At 38.6% G+C, this 22,345-nt stretch overlaps 1 protein-coding gene across 1 annotated transcript; it reads right to left on the bottom strand.

Annotated features, from left to right (window-relative positions):
- Positions 1–1,512: 1,512 nt before the first annotated feature.
- On the bottom strand, positions 1,513–20,745 carry dctn2 (dynactin 2 (p50)). Its single transcript, XM_084737203.1, has 14 exons — positions 20,522–20,745; positions 20,124–20,192; positions 15,656–15,752; positions 13,924–13,985; positions 13,604–13,702; positions 11,986–12,146; positions 10,288–10,441; positions 9,995–10,060; positions 9,687–9,725; positions 9,384–9,461; positions 8,033–8,104; positions 6,614–6,716; positions 4,811–4,902; positions 1,513–2,373 (listed from the first exon to the last, which is right to left on the bottom strand). The coding sequence occupies exons 1-14, from the start codon at positions 20,555–20,557 to the stop codon at positions 2,287–2,289; spliced, it is 1,215 nt and encodes a 404-aa protein (XP_084593329.1). The 5' UTR covers positions 20,558–20,745; the 3' UTR covers positions 1,513–2,286.
- Positions 20,746–22,345: the final 1,600 nt, after the last annotated feature.

The following is a 22,345-nucleotide window of genomic DNA, read 5'->3' as shown; positions in this document are numbered from 1 at the left end:
GGTGAATTTTGAGCAGATAATTTCCTGTGCATTCCTTTGCATATTGCATCAGAGATGAGTTTTTCTGATATTTTTAGCAACCTTTAATACAGTTCTCTGTATGATGTATTTTTGAGCAATCGCTCAGATTCAATGGTAATAATGTATAAGACAAATTCAGTGATTTCTTGTCCCTGACACTTGGCCATTGTTCTATTAGTCTTTAAACAGATAGTGAAAACTCTCTGAACATAGCTCGTGTTCAGGTCGTCACCATGCTCTTATTCTGAGATTTTTTTCTCAATCTCAGTCTCATATGGGGACAAAATAGTAGCTTAAAAAACATTTTTTTTTTTTTTTTTTTTTTTTTTTTGTCTTGCATTACTTCAAATCAAGAAGGCTGGAGAGGTGACCCCTCATGAAGCTTTGGCGACCCATAGTAAGGATTGGGACCCACATGCTGGGAACCTTTACTTTAGGACAGTGGTCTTTGAGTATCATTAACCGACAGTAGATGTATGAGAGAATGAGGAGAGAGTGGGGGGGGTGGCAGCCAGTACAGGTCCCCAGCCAGATGTGGATGTTCACCTCGAGTTTTCAGATACTTTTGAATGTTTACATTGTAGGTGGTGTCCTTTCGATCCACTTCAAATCCAGTTGGTAAAGAATGTCAAGTTACTCTTCTACTCGTTATTTGAAGGGTTGATTTGCAAAAACACTTAGCACATTTACCTAAATCATGTTTTTGTGTGTGTGTTTGTTTTGGTGCACTCCAAGGAGTATCAACCAAGCAGGTATTGGGTTTATTCTTTTTTTTTAATATTTCTTTAATTGTGTATTTAGGGAAATATGAAACTGGTGCTGGTTCATTCATTTATAAGAACAGTGTGTTTTTCAAAGGGATTCCTCAGGTAGAATCTTTGAAAGCTGAATAACAAGTCGAGTTTGACCTTTCTTAATTAGATGCTTTGCTGCCACCTAGTGTTCATAAATGGAAATAACAATTGTTTACCATAAAGAAAACACAAAGGATTTTTATTCAAAGATTTTCAATACCTGTACAGGTACCGGGTTAGTGATTAGTTAAGGAGGAAAATATGGTTTTCAAATGTATCCCTCTCTTTAAAAATGTGTTTCTACATGTCAAAGTATGATGGCTTTGTTTCACAGCACCAACGAGCTGGTGACTCATTACCTGACATGAAATGTTACATCAGCCCTGCATTCATCTGATATTTGCAAACAAGTCGAGACATGTCCACATAATCAATAACAGGAGGAGCTTTTAGCATTTCATCTTAACAACCTAAATGATTAAAAAAAAAAGATCAACTGATCATACAAATAGTCCTCTTAAATATAATTATATAAATCTGTTAAATTAGACTTAAACTTGTTTCAATACTTTAAACAATTTTCTAAGATTAATATAGGACAGTATTAAGGTATTTATTACATAGGGCAGTTATGTCAACTATTATGTAATAATTAAAAAAAAGCAATATTTGTCCATGAAATTACAGGAGACAAGCGTATCGCACTTTGTTTTATTGATCGGTTTCCATGACCACAGATGTACATACAGTTGACTTGTAGGCGATGACAAAGCAGATTAAAAGTTTGTCTGTGGTGTCCGGTCTCAGTCATAATAATATAGTTACAAGCGACTGAGCGTGAAGAAACAATAAGGTACACAGGCATATTTACAAGCTTTCCTTCCGTGACTTGGCCCTGACACTCGCACAGAAGTGCTCCTGCTACAACACGAGAAGACAATAGATCTTGATTTTTAATTTTTACACAGTCGACAACATCTTTAACGTGTCACCCATCAGCCCGACATTACCGTGATCCATTTAATGTGACCAGAGTTTACAGTATAAATCCAGTATTAGTGTGAGGTTCCAAAAGGAATGGGAGGAATTTCTTATACTTAATACTAATAATTATAAAAACAATCCAGTCTAAAACGCAATAAGCTTAACAGGGGACTGCAATCAGTGGCATGTATAGAGTGGACAGATGTGTTTTCAGTTGATATCAATCTGATGCAAGAGAAAGGAAGAGGAAAGGAGGAGGGTGGATGAGAACATTTTGGTCTCCTTTTTTTGTTATTCCATCTTTTCCAACTTTCTAAACATTCCACTTAGTGAAAAAAGGCAGAGGCGAAGTAGAGAGCCAGAGAGGAATGGCCAGAGAGGACAGAGCTAAACTCCCAGATCACCCCTCTGTGCCTCTCTGGCCAAATCTTTTTTCTTTTTGTCCATGTTCTACACTCTCCTGGACCGGTCCAAACTCTGCCACTGTTTATTTGGAGAGCTTCTTCATCCTCTGATCTAGTGCGGCAAAGTTCTCTTCTACAGCCACCAGGTTCTCCTTCATTGTCTGTTGGACCTGCGGAGGAAGAGAGGAAAAAAAAGATAAATTGAGAGTGTAAAGGTTCACTGTTGATGGGGCAGAGTAATGAAATGAAGGCCTGCTGGTTACTTAAAACTACAACTGTCAGTTGCTTTTTGCCAATGCACCAGAAAGATGGTCTCATTCTGAGGACGTCAAATACCGACACTGAGTTGGTAAAGTGTCCCGAGCAAAATAATGAGAAAATAAGAGGGCACATGGTGGTCTAAGTGGATGCAGATGCTGCCACACACTGGGCTCATGGATGAGATTGAGAAGGATTATTTTTCTATTAGTCTATCGACTGTTTTTTGGGGGAAATCCTGCATAGTTAAGTACTAGAGCTGAAATGAATCGACTACCCCATCCACAGAAAATGAACTGCCAACAACTCTGATAATGATCAATTTGTTTTAGTTGTTTAATCAGCCAAAAATACAAAATATTCACTGGTTCTACCTTCATCAGTGGGTGGATTTGCAGCTCTTCCTGTTTTATATAGTTTTAAATGGAATATATTTCAGTTTTGATTGTTGGTAGGACAAAACAAGCAATTTGAAAATGTTTTTTGGGGCAGTAATGTGCATTTTTCACTCTTGTTTTTATCATTTCATAGACTTAATCATAGCTTCTCAAAGTGTGGCCTCACAAACACTTTGTGCGGCCCCAGAACAAGGCATGAAATGCAGCCATTATATGTTGATTTCAATACTTTCACTTGAAATAGCCTAACATGCTACTCTGTTAAACCGTGCTCCACAAGAGGTGTCTGTCAGGTTAGTAATGACAACTTGTAAAAAACCTTGTGTGTGTCGAGGGAATTATGTTCTGTCACCAATGTTCATGTGGTAGTGAGACAGAAAAGCCACTGTAGAAAACCTGTTGTATGGTTTTCATGTGTGGCTGTCAATCATACTTGTTCCCTAAATTGGCACTCAACACTTTAAGAACCCCTGGACTGGAATGATTGAAAAAATAACCACCAGATTAAGTGATAATAAAAATAATAGTTAGTTGAAGCCCATCAAATATATTATAAATCTGTTATGGATGTACAAAGCTAAATTTCATAGGGAGTTAAAAGAGAAATAATTACAGAAAATGCCATTGAAAACCCATTATTATAGGAAAATGTTGTTCCAGGAGGTGACAGAATAACTGTTTGCTACAAAAAGATAATTTTCTATGAAAGCATGTTAACATCAGATTCAGTAACCTTCTAAAGCCTCAGGGCAGCACTTCAGAATACAATGCAAGTCTATAAAAGTAGGCCAGAACTTTTTCTGATTTCACATTCGAAGTTTCAACAAACACCCTCAGACAAAAAGAAGCATTTTACTTGATAAGGTTCTGCTTTGTATTGACTGAGGCCAGAGGAGGCTGTAGGGAGCCTCTGAAGCTGCACATAGTTAGACTGTTACTTTTGACTTTACAGCACACTCGAAAGTGAGTTGGAAGACAATTCTTACATTCTTATTCCATAAACAGAGGTTATTGCCAAGTTGCTGAGTTTGTCAAGTTTCTTTTTTTTCAATGAAGCCAATATTTTCAGTCTTGCTGTGAAAAACATTTTGTGGACAAAAACTAAAGCAGGCTTTTTGCTAAGTTTCTACATTTTAAAAAATAATTTCAGATATGAGAAAAGTGAGCAACACACATATCACACTGTATCAAACTGAATTTTCTGTGTATTTGTATCTCTTTAACTATTTTACATTTGGGCAACCAAGAATGTACTTTAGCCACCAAATGTCTGGGCTTGGTGGCCCATGGAGACAGTGCTTGAAAATATTAGCATCTATCCCTGCTTTAACTACAGAAAAAATTAGTTCCTGTGATATGATAGCAACTGCAGGGTTCTAGGCCATGTATGAAATCAAGCACTTTTCAACCATTTTCAAGGCACATTTTGAAGTTTTCCCAGCACTTCACAGCTATGGTAAATGAGTCCTATAAATGATTAGGCCATATTTCATTTCTTCGTCACATTAAATCAGATGTTATTGTGCAAGCAAGGCTCAAGCAGAGTCGTCTTCATTTTGTGTGAAAGGCAAAAGCTAGTAGACTTTATCTGACTTATTTTATTTCTTTATCTAAAAAGCAAACTATCCAGTCAGAGAGCGATTTATTTTGAAAGCAGTGCCAATTTTACAATTTTTTTTTTGACTAATTTTTCAAATCCTGAAAACATAACATTAAAATTCATGCATTTTCAAGTATTTCCAGCACCAGTAAGAACCCAGCAATTCATTCATGGTTTGAAATCTTGTTGTGTGGTGAGCGAGACAAACGTGCATTTCAGCTGGCTTCATGCCAGTGGTCCTACAGTTGTAGTAGCTCAGACACATGAGGTAAACATTTAAGTGGCCAATAACGTTGAGGATAAGTTCCACACTCCAGCAGTGTTAAAAATGACAGATGCTGAACTTCTTACCTGTGTTAACAGGGTGTTATTGTCCTTCAGAGAGTTGTTGATCATCTGCTGAGTGGTGTCCAGGTGGGTCAACAGCTGGCCAAACTGCATGGCTATGAGACGGTGGGGTTGGATGAAGTGAAATCAAGAGACAAGAGCAAAGAGAAAGAAAGTAAGATGGAGTATGAGTTCTCAAATTCACAAACTAGTGGTTCAAAAACTTTGAAATGTTTCCCGTTTTCTTTGCTCTCAGCCAAAGTGAAGGGAGAGACAAATGTTATCTGAAATAGATGAATGGCTGCTTGACAGATTAAACATTTTACTTCACTTGTTTGCTTTCATCTGTACGGAAAGATCAGGAGAGAAAAATAGAGAAAAATAAAATCAGCGCAGCTAAAGCCTATTGAGCGAGGAACACTTTAGCTGCAGACTGTGACAGATTGGTGCGAACAGAGTCTGGATGATAAATGACCTCTTTCAGCTCTCCGAAATGAATTATCAATATAATCTATTAATGCCAAGGTTCTGCTTTCATGTGCTAAATAATAAAAAGATGATAATGTGATATATAATATCATGCATCTCTTTCTCCCCGAGGGGGTGTTTAACAGTATTGCTAGATTTAGTCTAATTCTATTACCATTTTGAGGCTCCCTTCCACTGATTTTTTGCCCTTTGTTATAATAGAATGGCATGGTTTTGGCTAATTCCATTATCCGTTTGAATCCCATTTTCGCTTAGTTTTCATCTTTTGTCTCGCACACAGACGCTGCCATTGCAAATGCAAATCTTTCAGTCCAAGTATTACTTCCCGGCACAGACAGTGGCTGAAACGTGATCCGGGTTCACACCCTGTTATGTTCTGTGGCTACATCCTACATATTTTGAATTGTTAATGCCACTCCCCACCCCCCACTAACCTACATACATCCTCTCCTTGAACTCTCATGGGTGTCATTTCAAGGTTCTTTTTCACCCACATAAAAGAACAGAACATAAATTATCAGAGTTTTCATTGTTATTATCCTTCTTATTGGGGTGCAGTCTGCCCCTTGAGCAATGTTTTACAATATTTGCACTATGAACCAATTACTCAACACCAGTACATTCTTATGTTACAGGGTAAAATGATTTGACATTCCTCTACTTCGACAAATAATATTGTCTCATAGCTCAGCCTTTGTTCAGAATGCAGGCAGATTAGATTTGTTTTTCAAATCAGATCTTTAAGACAGACTGTCCGCACTCTTATTTGCAAGTGATCAGATTTCTGTGTCCAGACATCACCCACCTATTTACATGGGTTGCTGTGGTAACCATGTAGGCCTCAGTAACTACATATGCTGGTGACGCCCTCCAAACAATCACGCTGTCAAGTTAGTGTACAGACGCCTCTCCCTAAAGTGCCAACAGACAATTTATTTCAGTGTCTGTCCATGGCCTGTTGTTCTGTGCTGTCCACCATACCGCTCTGCTAGCAGCAGCATGGATTCTGTTCAGCCGCACTGATGGATGCATCTCAGGTACTCTGGATTTGACACTTTGAAATCCGATCCGATCTGGCCAGAAAGTATGGACTGAGACAGATCTGTAAAAATCCGATTGGAATCGCATTTCAAACCACATCCAAATGTGGCAAAATTCCATGTTTCATCTGTTTTTTGTTTTTTTTGCTGTCCAGACTCTCTAAATTCGGTCTGAATACAATCTGTATTGTATGCCAAAAACTGTCTTGCCCTCTGAACAAGGCCTTAAAGACTTATGTGAGAACACAAAGAAAGTCTTGAGCCACATACTAAGCCAGTCTCAGTTTCTGTGTGTCACCTTGCTCATGCAACTCCTTAACAGCGACGAGCCTCTGCACCACCTGAGGTATAGAAGTGGACATGGCATCCCACTTCTGCACCAAGTCATAAAGCTGTGACACCTGAGGATTAAACAAATAGGGACATATTTAATACAAACATGAAAAAGCCTTTCATCTAACACAGATTTACCTTTGTTTCCTGATGTACTTGTCATTGCTCTGTAAATGATAGACATTAATGTACCCTGATGAATAAATTCATGCAACTTAACAGTGTTATTGTGAACATTTTGCTGTGTAGTCTACATTTGAGCAATGAGGGAACTTTGTAGACTCTGTCAATCTTGCAGTCTTCCTTAATTACACATTTTGACAGTATAAAAAGTTCCAAAGCTATAAACAAATGATATAAGTGGGATTCAAGACCTCATTTCAGTTCAGTGATTCGGAATTGTCCTGCCTGAAATCTGGCATGCACCACAGCAAAACCAGGCAATGTTCAGTGACCTGATCCTATTTTGAGTGCTTTTCTTTTCTTTTTTCCATTGTATCAAAAAAGATACGAGTATCATTTTTTATACTAGTATTGTATCAACATTTAAAACTCTGGTGTCCTTACAACATAAGTATGCATTTTTTTTATTACAGAAAACAGTAACACCTAGATTCACTCTTGATGCTTCAATGCAACAAATACAGCTCTTACTGCTTGAGACTTCCCCTTTCCAATGACAACTGTGCCATTATGTTAGGCCTAGTTACTGTGGGTACAATGACTTTATTATACATAATTCCACATTAAAGCATGATTTTATACTTTCTATATAACACAACCTATTTAGTTAATCGATATTACATGACAGTCTTTTAAATAACAAACAGCAAAGTGCAATAACCTTGCATGAAAAACAAACCATACTGCATGACTTTTCACCATAATGATATAATTAACTTGCTCTGCCCTCTACTGGCCCTTTATGTGTACAGCACTTAAGAACACCACACGCCTTCAGAAACACAAGAATGCTACCTGGAAATCATGCAGATCTCACAGCTGAATCTAACATGACAAACCTAAACAAAGTTTGATTCATTACTGCCTTAAATGATCAAAGGCTGCTTGTTAAACACAGCAATAAATTAAAATTTAATATGCTCTTCACTGGTTAGTCTGACTGCCAGACCCTATCAACTGCTAGTGAATGTTTTACAAATTAATATCTTGGCCCTAATACTGAAGTAGAAAGATTATTTTCTTTCAGATGACAAAGTTATTGGAAATATTTATAGAACTTTGTGTTAAAAGCTCAATTTAGCTCTTGAAGTCCTTTCTAACACAGTAATCACAGGTAGCCATAATTTATAATTTTGTATTAAAGCATCAGAGATGATTACTGCTCTCAGTGTGCACTGATGTATGTAGAGAGATTACAAACCTTATTTTGTGTATCAGCATCCTCAATTGCTGCCTTGTGTTTAGCAATCTCATTCATCTTCCCGAGGACACTCTAAATGGGAAGGAGGGGTTGGGAAGTTTAGAAAACCATTTTAGAGGCATTCAGATACATAACAGAAAAAAAGACAAGCACTGATTAGGTTAATGTCAATGTGGTAAATTGACAGTTTTTCACAGCAGGCTACACCACATGTAAAACAACTGTATATTGCATATTTTTTTAAAAGTCAGGAGTATTTAGCAATATTTCTCCACAAAGTGAATGAACAGCACACATCCCTGAGTTTCTATAAACATCGAGTACTCAGGGTTGTATCAAAAATTTTACCTTTTGATTCTTTTTAGCAAGCAAACTACTGTATATACCAATACATGTAAAGGCCAACTATTGTAATTATACAATTATACAATTACGCTGTCAAATTCATTCTCTGCATTTAACCCATCCTATTAGGACAAGCAGACAGCTACTGTGCAGCACCCAGTGACCAACTCCAGTTCTAAAGCAGCACCTTGGTCAGGGGTACTGACCGGAGCACTGACCTAACATACATGTTTTTTTATGGTAACTGTCCTGCCAACGTGCCACCGAAAGGAAGGGTAGGCCTTGCAATTACAGGAATGTCTCATTTTATATTTCTGCACTATATACAATAGATACACAAAATAAAATATGTATAAGTCTTGAATGAGGTTTGGATTTGCTGGGCAGCATCTTGGTTGGCACATCGAATCTAATCTCAGTGTTGAACACAAATAGATGAAATATTGAGTTTGTCATTGAACTGTCCTTAAGGCCAGGTAAACACTGTGTGATTTTGCCTGTCCCAGAAGAAAGATGATCAATGTATAAGAAACGTGGTGATATCTTTGGTCTTGGCTCTTTTACCATACCACAAAAATACTTGACATTACGTGAAGCTCTCTTTGCAAAATTGGCATCCCATGATGGCCTTTTTTTTTAGCCACAACCAGGTCCATATTCTCCTCTTCTGATTTTCCCCATGCACATAAATACCACTTTTGTAACGGCTTGATAGTTGCTTGACTTCATTATTTACCACTATAGCTGTGACTATAGCTATGTTGTGATCATCGTACAGTCTACATAAATAAAACCTGATGTCATACCCATATTTATTAGATCCATGTCGCACAGTGTGGCTTACAGTAAACTTGTAAGATTGCTAAAATCTGTACTTCAGTGCTCTTTCCAAAAAGAGTCTGTATATATCAGAATGTAATCAAATTGCTTCGGACTTGTTTATCTGTATCAAAATTCTCCATTCCCCTCTTAACCCTGTTCTGTATGCTGTGCTTGGATTAGTTACCTGCAGTCTGGCCTCCACTTGATCCAGAGTATTTGAGTCCAGTGCAATGACCCTCGCCTGCAGGAGCTCTATGGTGTCCTGGTACAAACAAGAACAAACACACAAGTTATATATAAACTTGCAGACAAAACTTTGTGTTCTTGCTCTTACTACTGGCACAGTAGCAATAAACAAACTCGGAGGAACTGGTGTCATCTTTGAAGTATGACCCAGTTCTCTGGCTGCACATCAGATACCCAGAGTTATGAATACAGACACAAACTCCATACAGTGTGTTCCAAAGGAAAATAGCTGACTTCTTACCATCAAACTGGCTCCTTGTACGCCAGAGCTCAGAGGTCCCTGCAACACAAACACAAAGAGGAGAAAAAAACAAAACATTTTAACAAGAAGCAATGAAGCCACCCCCAAAATTTACATACATCAAGTGAAAGAATTTATTTCTATTGCACTTTGTGGATGGTTACACAGCAACAGGAGCATGGAATTTCTGCTGGTGTGAGAGTGAAAGGAGAGAAGGAGATAAACAGAATTAGTGTGAATGGAAGACAGAAAAGCATTAAAGAGCGTGTGTGTGTGTGTGTAAAAACTGTGTCTGAGTCGGCGTGTACCTGCTTGTCTGATCCTGAGCCAACAGCGATCTCCAGCTCAGCAAGACGTTTCTCCAATTCCGCCATCTACGGGGACAGAACAAGGCAACACATGGCTGGCAGTGACAACAGCATCCCACAAGACACAAACACCCCCACACACACCCTGCTGCCTTTTGTCCCGCTCATTGCCATCAAATATTCTGACATTCCTCTTATGAGAATGAAAACAAAACAAGTCTAGCTGATCATGCCGCTAAACATTTGCTAGTCAATTCATCCGAGACATCCATCCACCACCCTTTCCACTTTACCTTGGCAGACTCGTTGAATTTTTCCTGCTCTGGTCGGCTGTGCAGCTCATACAGTACCACTCCATCTGGGCCTTTAGCCGAAGCCGTCGACTTGCCATCTCCTGTGGCGCTGCCACGGCTGCCCTTGGCTGCTTCCAGCTGGGTGAGCAGACGCCTGCAGGAAGGCAGGAAAAGGAGACACAAAAGGATTATATGTTCAATATTGTTATCAGCCCCATGTGCTGCTGTGCTCTCCCTTCTTCTCTTGGTACCAATCTTTTCAGTGACTAGTGTGACTTGCAGGGTCAAGGTTTCAGAACAGTTTTCATCATGTTTTCTTTCCCTTTTCTTAATAGTGTCATTGACTCCTTTTATATGCACAAAATGTTCAGTTTTTTTGCCCATACTCTGAAAAAGACAATATTCCTACTGAGCTATAGAGTTGCAATGATTAGTCTACTATTAAATTAACTGCCAACATTTTTTCAGGAAATACAATGTACTTTAAGCTTCTCAAATGTATATACTTTCTGGTTTCTGGTAGGTTGTGGACAAAACAAGACATTTACGGATGCCATCTTGGGCTTTGGGAAACAGGGATCAACATTTTTCATCGTTTTCTGGCATTGTCTGTACCAAACAACTTGTGAATTAAACAAGAAAATAATCAATTGATTAGTTAATATGGAAGATAATTATTATAAACTACCAAAGCAGTTTACATGGCTAATGAAAATGAATGATGCACTAATATTCCATTTTACATGCAGCTCTGCTTACTCCAATTATGGAGTATTTAGTATACTTTCAAAGTTTTCCACTGGTGGCAGACTTGCTTGACTGTGCAAATACAGCCACCCTCTTTCATTTGTTCAAACAGCTTCTTGAAAAGGTCATCATTGTGATATTTGTGCATATGCAAAAGAATGCTGACATCCAAGTCTTTCATAATGTTTAAAGGTAGGTGTTTCTCCTTCTGACAAGAAATGTGGGCTTTTCTTTTATGCATGAATCTTTACTACTGCCTTACACTGTTGACTAGTTGGTTTTGTTTACAACGCACAGAGCTGATTGTAAACTGGCAATAGGCTGTCTGTCACAAACTGTGAGCTGTATACATGTCCAAAGAATGCTCCTAAAGCCTGAATAATATTGATATATCCTATGTTTTAATTAAAAAAATGCTCCACTGAGAATAAGCCTAATTTGAAATATCTAAATATGACGGAGTATGCTGTTTACACGACCTGTATCAAATTCAGAACATTGCCATATTCCTTATGTTCTGGTCTAACATGTTACAACAGTATGTTTTTATTCTCTCTTTGCTTCTCTCACCTTCTCCAGTTTATATTTCCCTTCCTCAACCAACAATTCCTGTGCTCCCCAGGTAGTGCTACACTGAGATCAGCAGGATTTACGTGAGCAATTGAAACCAGCTGTACTTCCCTGCCCTTATTACTCTCTCACTCCTTATATCTGGGTTTTAGTCTGAGGCTCAGTAAAATGAATTCCCTCCCCTTCTCTCCAACCATCCATTGCGGACTCCCTCCATTTCTTCAAACTACTCTCTTAGCTCTCACTTTTCCCATCTATTCTCTGCCTACCAGTTCATCACTCTGTCAGGGTCTGATAGGTTGTAGCTTCAGTTTTCAGAGTCCAGATGCTTGTCCTCTTGCTTTATTGTCTTGTGCCACCCCCTCCCTCTTCTCAGCTCACCTGGCCAGCGCTCCATCTGGGTCGGCCAGGTTGATGTGTGCCTGTGGTCCCAGCAGTGAGTCAAGATGGGCAGAAACCAGCTGCTGTTTGAGCTGGGCTGCCTGCTGGGCGAGAACTACCGGGGTCAGGCGCTCCTCTGCATTGCTTTCCTTTGTGGCAGCCTGAAAACAGAGGTAACATCGAGGCCACTGAGTAACTGAGTTCTACACAGCAGTGACAACAAACAGAGTTGTCAAATGTTTTGATTTTTTTATACCACAGGGTTTATAACAATGTAACACTAACATTCAATAGTATTGAAAGTACCCAAGCTATTAAAAAATGATACAAGTGCTCACAAAATTCTTATTCTGTGAGCCTAGGACTTCTCTTTTTGCTGTGGTATTTAAACAGGCATTTAGTGATGGGTTTTTAATACTAGTATCCAAGTTTAAAATTCTGGTATTGTCACAACATTAAAACAAGAGGTTGATGAAATCAAGGATTAGAAGTCTGTCTGGGCCAACCAGGTATGTTGTTCACCGAGAACATGCCAAATTAAAGGAAAGGTAGGAAAATGTACTGAATACATAAACATCCTCATGATCTTTATTTAACATAGGTCTTTAAAAATTCTTAATAATTATCATCTGAATGTCTCTGCTATATCACACAGCCATAAGTGGCACCTACAAAGTTATACTGATCCATAATCAAGGCAGCAAGAATTATGATACTAAGACCAAGGGTGAAAAATCTTTCTTCAAAGTTCTTGTCATAATGATCATGTAACTGTCAGACACAACTTTGGTTATACTCAGATTTCTGGTGTGAGCACTGCATGATAACTTAGCACAATATCATCAAACTATGCCATTATTACTCAGTTACTGTGGTCTATGACAGTGGATTACAGTATGTTCTCACCAATGCACACAGCATTTGATTTTTTCATTCACTGCATTCATCCTGATAAATGGATACACATTACTCGGAGCAAGTCAATTGCTCCACAGAGTTCCTTCATAGTGCAAATTTAGAGTCAGTAGCAGAGAAGCAGGTTGTTCCCCACAGTCAGGCTGCATATTCTGCCAACGTGACCTGCATGAGCTGAAACCCACAGATACTGTCACAAAAACTGCCAGTTCACCAATTTAATTAGAATCTAGTGTTGGGACTCACAGAGCAGCAGATCCTGCTCTGTGTGTATCCAAGTTAATGACACCCAAGGTTTAATTAGTTTCTGGGTTGTTGGCTCTTTGGATGTCTGAAAAGCAATTCCTTACTCTGGTTTTAATCACAACTAATTTTCAGGGTGAATTTAATGCTTCAGTGCACACACTGTACTTGGCTTTGTATTGGATATTCAGGTCTGTGGTGCAAGAATAAGAACTGGACATAAAAATGACACCTCTCAAAATGTTCTATATAAAAGGTTAAAAAAAGGCTCCCCTGAATAAATACAAGATGACATGGTCGAGGAGCAGAGTGGAGGAAAGCCCCTCTGTGAAAGGCTATTGAAACTGTGTGCATAGAGCAAGATAAAGGCTGAATAATCAGAGTGCCAGCCCTTGCCAAGTCCTGTGGGTAAAAGGAGAAGTGTGCTAGGGGATGTGTGTGTGTCTCGCTGTCGGTTCACCTGGATGGAATCCACCTCCTGAGTGAGTTCCTGGATCTCGTTCACCAGGCGCTGATACTTCTGCTGGGGCGTCTCCTTCACTCCACAGCCCTCTCCAAGCTAATCAAAGATGAGAGAGTGGAGAAAAGGTATGAATATTACATTACAACAAAGTAAGTCTGGTCCACAGACGAACAGAGATGAACTATCACACAACACCACTATCTCAGACTCTTCACTTAACAGAAAACATGTAGAGAGTTGTTACCCTCTAAGTGGAACATCTTCTAAAAGAATAAAAAAGTGAAGTAATATAATTCTGCTGAACAGAATGTACTCACAATTTCAAATTCTCCCGACTCATAGCCCACTCTTCTGCTTTTACTGATTCTGTCTGAGAAGTCTGTGAAAAAGAAGACAAATGGGTTTAAGAGAAATTGAAAAACAGACAAAGAAAGCTGCAGGGTGTCAGTAAGAAGTTCAGTCTGCCAGAACAAGGTTTGGGGTTTGAAATAAACAAGAGAAAGGATCTGTTACACTTGTAACAGAAGAGTGATATCTTGAAACAACAGCACCACTTAAACTTTGTTAAAGTAAATATTATATTTTGCAAACCCCATTCTAAAAAGATGACAGTACTGTTGTGAATAATTAGTATTTATGGTGATTATTGGTCACAAGAGGGACTGAGGTGTGTTTACACCTGAAACAACCTCAGCAATCTCTCTGATGAAAGAAATACACTCAGTTGCAAGTTTATTTAGTGCACATAGCTAAAACTAATGCAATTTAATACAACAGTCCTGAAATAAATCCTACACCATGAAGGTCATAATGTTCAGTTTTTGCTGAAAGTGTGAAGAGTGGTGTTGATTCAACTTTATGGTCTTTTTGAAGGCTGAAGTTACGGTGCTGTTGAATTATTATTATTATTATTATTACTACATTGCGTTATACTGACTAGGGTATGTGAGCGATTAGTTGACTAGTTAAAACTTACAATTAATTAATTAATGTCATTAATGTACAACATTGGATGACTGCCTCTAAGATGTTAACTAGCTGTACACCTGTAGCCAGGGCTGCAGCTCTGGCAAAGAGCATCTCCATCTGTCCTGGCACCGATGGCCGGATGTTGTGATCCAGCAAGGTGGAAAGTGGGACAGATTACATCCCTAGCAGTATTTTGATCTAGAAAATGAAATAAGGTTGTATGTCTGTCTGTGTCAGAATAAACTGGAATATGCTCGACTAGTGTAATGTGTAACCACATTCAGCAAAGGGCTGTGGATGTTAACGTGAGCGTGAGTGAAGGCTGCTAGTGCTAGCACTACTAACATCAACCACACTCTGCAAACCAATACAACACTGTTAACCCACAGATGCTGTGATCCTGCTCGGTCTGAAAAGATAATGCATTTAGTGAGTTTTAGTTATATTTTGTAGAATAATGTGCAATGTTTACAATGCATTAAGCAAACCACCACTTCAGCAGAATTTAACATACGATTTGGATATGGAAGAATGTGATTAAAAGTTCGAAATGTTCTTAACACTAATGCTAATTTAGACTAGCCTACTTGTCTAAATTAAAAATTCCATATAAACAACAGAGAAATTAGTTGCTAGGAACATCCCTAATGCTGACAGGTGTTTCTATTATTTTGTCCAAAACGTTTATATTAATGAGAGCAGGCTAAATGACATAAACACTTCTCTGGCGTGTGCGGGTAGCTCAGTTGGTGGAGCATGCACCCCATGTCCTGAGGCTGTGGGTCCTCTGTAGTGGCTGTGGGTTCCACTCCCACATGTGGCCTTTTACTTCATGTCATTGCCCCTCTCCATCTTTCCTGTCCTCACTTGTCCAATCGATTAAAGGCATAAAAGTCAAAACAATATATTAAAACCCTAACCCTACAGTTCTTTAACAGTTATATTTTAAATTTGTTGGGATTCTCAATCCATATCCTTACTAAGAGTAATGTTGCCCATCTGTATTAACTTCATTAGTTAGTTACTAAGTTGTGATAAAAAGAGAAGTTTCGAGTGATTTATCATCCATTGTGAACTGACCAAGTCCCTTGGTGGTGACATGCTTGTCTTTAAACTTGTCATAGGCTGCGTTGGGGTTGACCACAATCCTCTCCACGCTGTCACTGCAGAGCTCCTCCTGTTATTGAAACACCAGGAAATGAAGTCAGATGAACATGAACAAAATCATAAAAGGCAGTTAAGACTGTACAGACAGCAAAGACTTACAAATGAGCCTTGGCTCACTGAGCCAGTAAACCAAAAGTCTCAAAGCCCAAGGTAGACTTGAAATATGTTGACAGGTTGGTAAGATCTGAGAGGAAATTCTAGCCTTGATCATTGCCCCGAAATATGATTTAATGCAGTTAAATCAATGGGTGTGTTATTGCTTATCAAGGTCATATAACCTCAGAAATTAAAAGCCAGTGTAGCCATGAATCATGAAAATCTGCAAGAGCAATACAGCCATTATTTTAGGTTGCCTTTGATAGAACCTGATTATTTCAACATAATTTAGAGTACCAGCAGGCAAGAGACAAATGTGCAAAATTCTATATATCAAAGCCATACTTCTTATCTAGACTTCACTTTCGACTCTTAAGACAATCTTTCAAAAAAAATATCATCCATTTGGCACAAGTCTACAATGGTAAAAAAAAAATTATATTGTGTGAATGAAAAAGGCATAACCAAAGCTGGAAGCCACTAACATTTTCTTTTCTAAATGACGGTTGTTTGATTAGTGATTCTGAGGAGCACAAAAAAGATGTGGATCATTTGATCAAAACTTCCTTTTAATCAATTACAATGAACTAGAGGTTATGGGTAAGATTAAAATACCACTGACACATACAGATAGATGACATGAGTGCAGGCTCACACACAGATTTGGATAAAAAGACAACACACACATAGCATGAGACAGTTACACAGATGTAGGGAGGAGGTGTGAGGAGGAGGAGGAGATGTGAGGAGGAGGGTTAGTCAGGCTCTTACCAGCTCCTTGGGTTTCCAAAGAGAGTTAGAGAAAGTAACGGAAGAGCAGAGGGAGAGAAAAAAGTAGTGGGGAGAGAAGAGAGAGAGAGAGAGACAACACAGATTAATGTGGTTATCACATGCCATGCACACAACAGGAACAGTCGGCCAGGGTCGGGGACAGATAAAAAAGAAAGCAGTGTTCTGAGAGCTGCTGCTAAAAACCCTGGAGACACACTGTTCACACTGCTTATGATGTCTCCGGGTCTTTCTCTCTTCCCCGATTCATGGTGGTGGTAAGATGGTTCATTAACATAAACAAGTTACTTTCTCCTTTGATACCACACTGTACTTTATAATGCAGTGTGACCAAATGTGCTCATGGGGAGCATTGTAGGTCTCACAGCATTATGCTATGGATGCAGGGGATTGGTGTTTGAAAAGACAATCCATGAGTCAGAATGAAGGGTAGACAGTGGTTTAAGGGTGTCTAAAGAAGTCATGAAACTTGGAAGGCCTGAAAACCCTAAAATTCATTCTGGTTCAGAAATTGATATCTGGGTTATTTCTTAGTAACATGCAGTTCATCCTGAATTAATCTGCCAGTTTAAATCAAAGAGGTTAATGAAGTATATCCAAGTTAAGGTTTCTATACACTGTGTGATTTTGGTCATCGATCCAAGATGGTGGTTCACTGGTGGCCAGTTTGGAGCAGCGGTGACCAAATAAAGTCTGCATCAAAAGTCTGACTGTGTCAGAAATATAGGACCAAATTCTCTGTGTGCTTCTGCTATGAACTAGGGATACTGGCACAACACTTTTGTGTAATAAAGTAACAGAGTGACTGCAGCCAAGGATGGCTGTGGCACTAAAAAGTGAGTCTGCAGCCCAAAGCGCATTTTTTGTAAGTAACAGGCATAAACTAAAGCAGAGTTGCTACATTATCTGTTTCAAAATTCCATGTCAAAGTTATTACCACATTTTCTTACAAACTAATTTGATCATAGATGTCTGGATTCAGTATATTTATAAGCCGCTTGGGGTACAGCTTCATTGTAGACTGTCACATACAGACATAGAAGACGCTCTGTGTAGAAGTGTTTGTTCAGTTGCACATTATACTTCTTGCCTTGCTTTCGACAACATCAACAATGTAATGAACCTGCAAGATGCTATCACACAGTGTATAGGAGCCTTTAAAATGTCCAGTTAGTACAAATAGTGTGGTTAGCCAAGAAGCAGCTGTTAGGACAAGATGATAGGTTAAAAGGGAAATATCTAAGACAAATAAACAAACACGTTTCTTTCTGCTGTCAGCGGTTCACACTCACACAGACAAAATGTTGAGCCTTCACTGCTCTGTCAAAGCATGAACCAGTCTAAGAGCAAATTAAAGCACTGCTGAAGACCCATCAACATCATTATTCCCCTAAAAAAAGTTCAAATGAGCAACACAAATAGGAGGAAAAGAATCAGTTCCTTGCACTTCAAAACAATCAAAAATTGATGAATTACAGAGCACAAGAAGGGTCACTCCATCGATCTATTTCTCATTTCATCATCCCAATCAATAGAGGTAGGAAAAGTGGATATGAGATTAAAAAACATGCATAAAAAGCATGGCATTAAGCTCACTGAGAGTAAAATGGAGCCAGTCTTACTTGTACAAACTAGGGTCCCAGGAGGGGTGGGGAAGAGTCAAAACAAGGGCAAGGGTATGGGGAGAACGAATGTGGAAACATGGAAGGGAAAATGCCAATTAGGATTCACTCAGCTGGTCAGTGAAAAGCCCAGACATAGTTGAAAGCAATATCAGACCAGCATCCCTCAACTGTTTGCAAAGTTCTTACAAATATTACAGTTAAAAAAGACTGTACTGTTGAAATGAGACCACTAACTCCAGATGACTGCTGCTTAACGCTGTGGTTAGATGACAGCGAGAACAGATATTTCTAAGAGTCACAAGACCATCATCATGGTAACGGTAAAAACATCCACAGCACATTTTGTTCCCTGACATTTCAATAGATGATAGTACTTGGATGAGACTTTGGGAGGTTTTTCATGTATTTTATATTTGTCTTCCCTTACTTACTTCTCTCCACATATAAATAAGCAGATATGCCAATATGAATAATATATGGAAGATGAGTTAAACAGTATTCTGGGCAGCTTGGCTTTTTAATTTAATATGAATAAAACATACATAATTCTTTGGAACAATAAAAAATTTAATATAAATGAGACATTATTTATAAAAGGGACAGTTGACCCCAGTTCAAATTGACATATTTTTCCTCTTACCTGTGGTGCTATTTATACATCTAGATTGTTTTGGTGTGGGTTGCTGAGTTTGGAGATTCTGGCCATAGAAATGTCTCCCCTGTCTTGACTACAATGTAACTATATGCCACTCAGCTTGTAATGCTCAAAGCTCAAACTTAACTCTTTCCATGACCCAGTTACTTAAGATAATCCACAGACCTTGTTTTATTATATTTAAGAGAAGGCAGACATCCCTACAGCTGATACCGCCAAAATTTAGCATCTCACACCAAAACAATCTAGATGGATAAACAGCAGGCAAAAGCAAAAATATGTAGAGATGCATGGTATGGATTTTTTTTTTCAGCTAAAACTGATAATAACACGCTTCTTATGGATAATACTAATACGATAACTGATAATTGTACCTTTTTGTATCTTAAATAGAAGTTCATATAACCTGCAGTTTTTGCACACGTGAGGGTAAGAAGACTGAGATGTAGTGAACAAAGATGGACTATTTAATATACCATAATTTTGACGGAACAAAATCTAACTGACAACAGTATTACAACTCTTCAAATGTTAACTTATTTTTTTCTAGTAAAGTTCATTTAAAAAAACTTCACAAATATACTTTAGCTTTAATAGATCATTTGCCCAAGAATTCAAATTAAATGCTTTGATAATCTGTCACATCAGATATTAGTATAGCCAATATTTATTGACTTATTCACCAATACCAACACAGACCAATGTAGCTGGACAGGCCAATGCCGGCAGATAACTTATTGACCCTGATATTTATCTTACATCCCTAAAAATACGCATTTCTGATCTGTTGATCTGTTTCTTTAAGCATCATTAAGTCAAGAAGTCATCTTGCAAGTTTTGGTAGATTCCAAAGGAGCCCTGTGTACTTAGATCACAGAATTAGTAAAGACACAAAATCAGTGACAGTTTAAGTTACATTTTAGAGCTAATAACTCAATAACTAGGCTAAGTCGCATCATATGATCTGGGTGCATTAATACAGTACTGCTGAGCTACGACCAGCGCGTTGCAAAACAAGTAGTAATGGTAAGCCAACTAATTGCGTGGTTAGGTATTTAATCGGGCAGGGATAATGCATACGGATTACAATGAATAAAGCAGTATCGTTATCTTTAGTGTAAACACTTGTTAGCTAGTTACGTTAGCTTAATATGCAGCCACTAGAGCTAACAGTCTGCAAACTGACACATCCAATGTATACAAAACGTCCACTTACCGACTCAAACTGAGCCTGGTCATCTTCTGGGAGGTCACCGGTCTCATACACGTCCGGCTCGTTAAAGGCCTATAAAAACAATAAAGAAAACAATGCAGCATACGATCATATATCCAGTTTATTGTCACTAGCCTGGCCAACGCCCCGGTCCATTCTACAACACGTATCTGCTAACCCTTGCTCTCTGGTGGTTTGTATCACCAGACACAACATTAGCTGAAAAGTTAGTGCCAAGGAATCCACAATAATTAATGCCAGTTATACAGTAATTGCAAACAACACGGAGACTACACAGTAAACAACATGGATGTTAGCTAACTCAGTTAGCTGTCACAGCTTGGAGCTAGCATTGCCATATAGCAATCTAGCTAATATGTCTGCTAGCGTTAGCCACTTACAATTCCTGGCAAGTTGGCGTATTTAGGATCAGCCATTGTCAGTGGGAAGCAAAGAGCAGACCGGTAAATCACGATAGAATATGTTAACAGTTCTTAAAACGTGTAAATTATCGATGAACTGAACCGAAATGTAACAAAAGCTAACGATAGATGAGCCAGCAGTCTCTCAGCCGGCGGAGGTTTGCAGGTTGATGTGGTCACTAGCTTGATTTGACAGCGTGGACGTTGGATTTCCTTCATTAGCAGGCGAGTCGGCGGTGACGTATACGCTACAGTAACGGGAAAACGCTGACCGGCCTACCCAAACGGATGAAACAAACGTCCCCGACAAAGTGGAGCGGCGTTACGCATGCGCACCGTTTGACCAATATAATTTAACGGTCACATTTCTGTTGTTTAACATAGTTTTCTTTGATTTTTTTTTCCATCAAACACACTGTTTAATGTCGCACTCACACCGTATTTAACAACTAACTTGCTTTCAAACAAATTATTGTCTTTATTTTTAGAAGGTATGTGGTTGAAATGTAGCGAATGTGTCACACGGTGGCGCCAAAGGTACGAGCAAATAACTCAATCAGTGGGCCAGAGATGGTCGATTATTAAGATGATTCACTCTGTTGGGAAAAAAATCAAGGAAAAATCCTTAAAACACTGAAATAACTTGATAACTTAAAAAACTCTTAAAAAATGCATGATTTTTCCTATCCTAAATGATAAAGTGCAACTTATAACCAGCTGTCCCATATTTATGAATCAATGAAGCTGTGTTTTGAAAATTCTGATCTATTTTTTCTTTTGTCAGCCAATGATTTTTCTCATAACTAATAGCTCCTACCACTGACCAATCACATGATTTGATTGAGTGAATAAGTAGCCTGTAATTTATTTTGTAGGCTACTTCATGAACACTGGAACTTGTTATCAAGCCAAAGTCGTTATCTGTGGACAAATAACAAGAGCAATATGTAAACCTATCATCTACAGCACAAAACACACCAGTTCACTATGGCACAACATTGTGGTCTATTTCCTGGGTTATGGCCTGTTACATACATAGCTTGCCTCTTATTTCATAATACTCATTAAAAATGTATTTATTTTGTCATATAAGCCTACTGTAAGTACTATAGTTTTATTTATTCTGTCTTAATTTCATGCCATGTATATTCTAGAGCAAACCTGGGCAAAATGCACCCATGGGCCTGGATATGACCGACTGAAAGGTTTCCATGTGGCCTGCAAGGCCATTATAAGCACTTGGAAATAATTTCTTTAAAATCTAACAAAGACAGTCAATATCATTTTGCTTACTGCTTACTTACTACCTTTATTCTGAAAGATGTCAGTGCTGTGTTCATTGATAATGATAACGAACTGCATCTTTTATAGTAAACTGTAACTTTATTCACTCAATGCCATGCATACATCCATGTTGTTAACATTCTCCTTATGCTGTTGCTGCTTGGAATCTGACATACATGGCAAACTGTAAAACGACAAGTTTCAGACCCTGCCAACAAAAATAATTAGGTCACAACTGCACCACATAGCAATTCAATAAATAAGACCATCAGTGTTAGTGGTTCATTACTGTGTTAGCCAGCTATTAGCTCATCAACATCGACGGGTGTGCCCTGCAGAACACTTCTGACTAACTCATTATCAGAGATTGGGCAATTATTAGGGTCTTATATCATATTTGTGTCTGGCCCATGGTAGCCTGATCAATTTCTCATGTGGCTCCCCATGAAAAAGAATTGCTTGGCCCTGATCTAGAGGAACCACTGGAAGAACAAAGATGTTTTTTTTAAAGGAGCAGCT

This window comes from Lutjanus erythropterus, chromosome 2 (genome assembly GCF_056507025.1).
Source record: "Lutjanus erythropterus isolate fLutEry1 chromosome 2, fLutEry1.hap2, whole genome shotgun sequence".
In the NCBI taxonomy this organism is placed as follows: Eukaryota; Metazoa; Chordata; class Actinopteri; order Lutjaniformes; family Lutjanidae; genus Lutjanus; species Lutjanus erythropterus.
The sequence above is the reverse complement of the archived record's forward strand: the minus strand, read 5'-3'. Positions and strand labels throughout refer to the sequence as shown.

What these genes read in the sequence shown, in the direction of transcription:
- dctn2 (XM_084737203.1), bottom strand. Translation starts at nt 20,557, where the DNA reads ATGGCTGATCCTAAATACGCCAACTTGCCAGGAATT. An exon ending in TGTCACCACCAAGGGACTTG is followed by an intron (nt 13,986 to 15,655) that starts GTCAGTTCACAA and finishes TCTTTTTCACAG; the next exon opens with ACTTCTCAGACAGAATCAGT. An exon ending in ATAACACCCTGTTAACACAG is followed by an intron (nt 2,374 to 4,810) that starts GTAAGAAGTTCA and finishes CTTCCTCCGCAG; the next exon opens with GTCCAACAGACAATGAAGGA.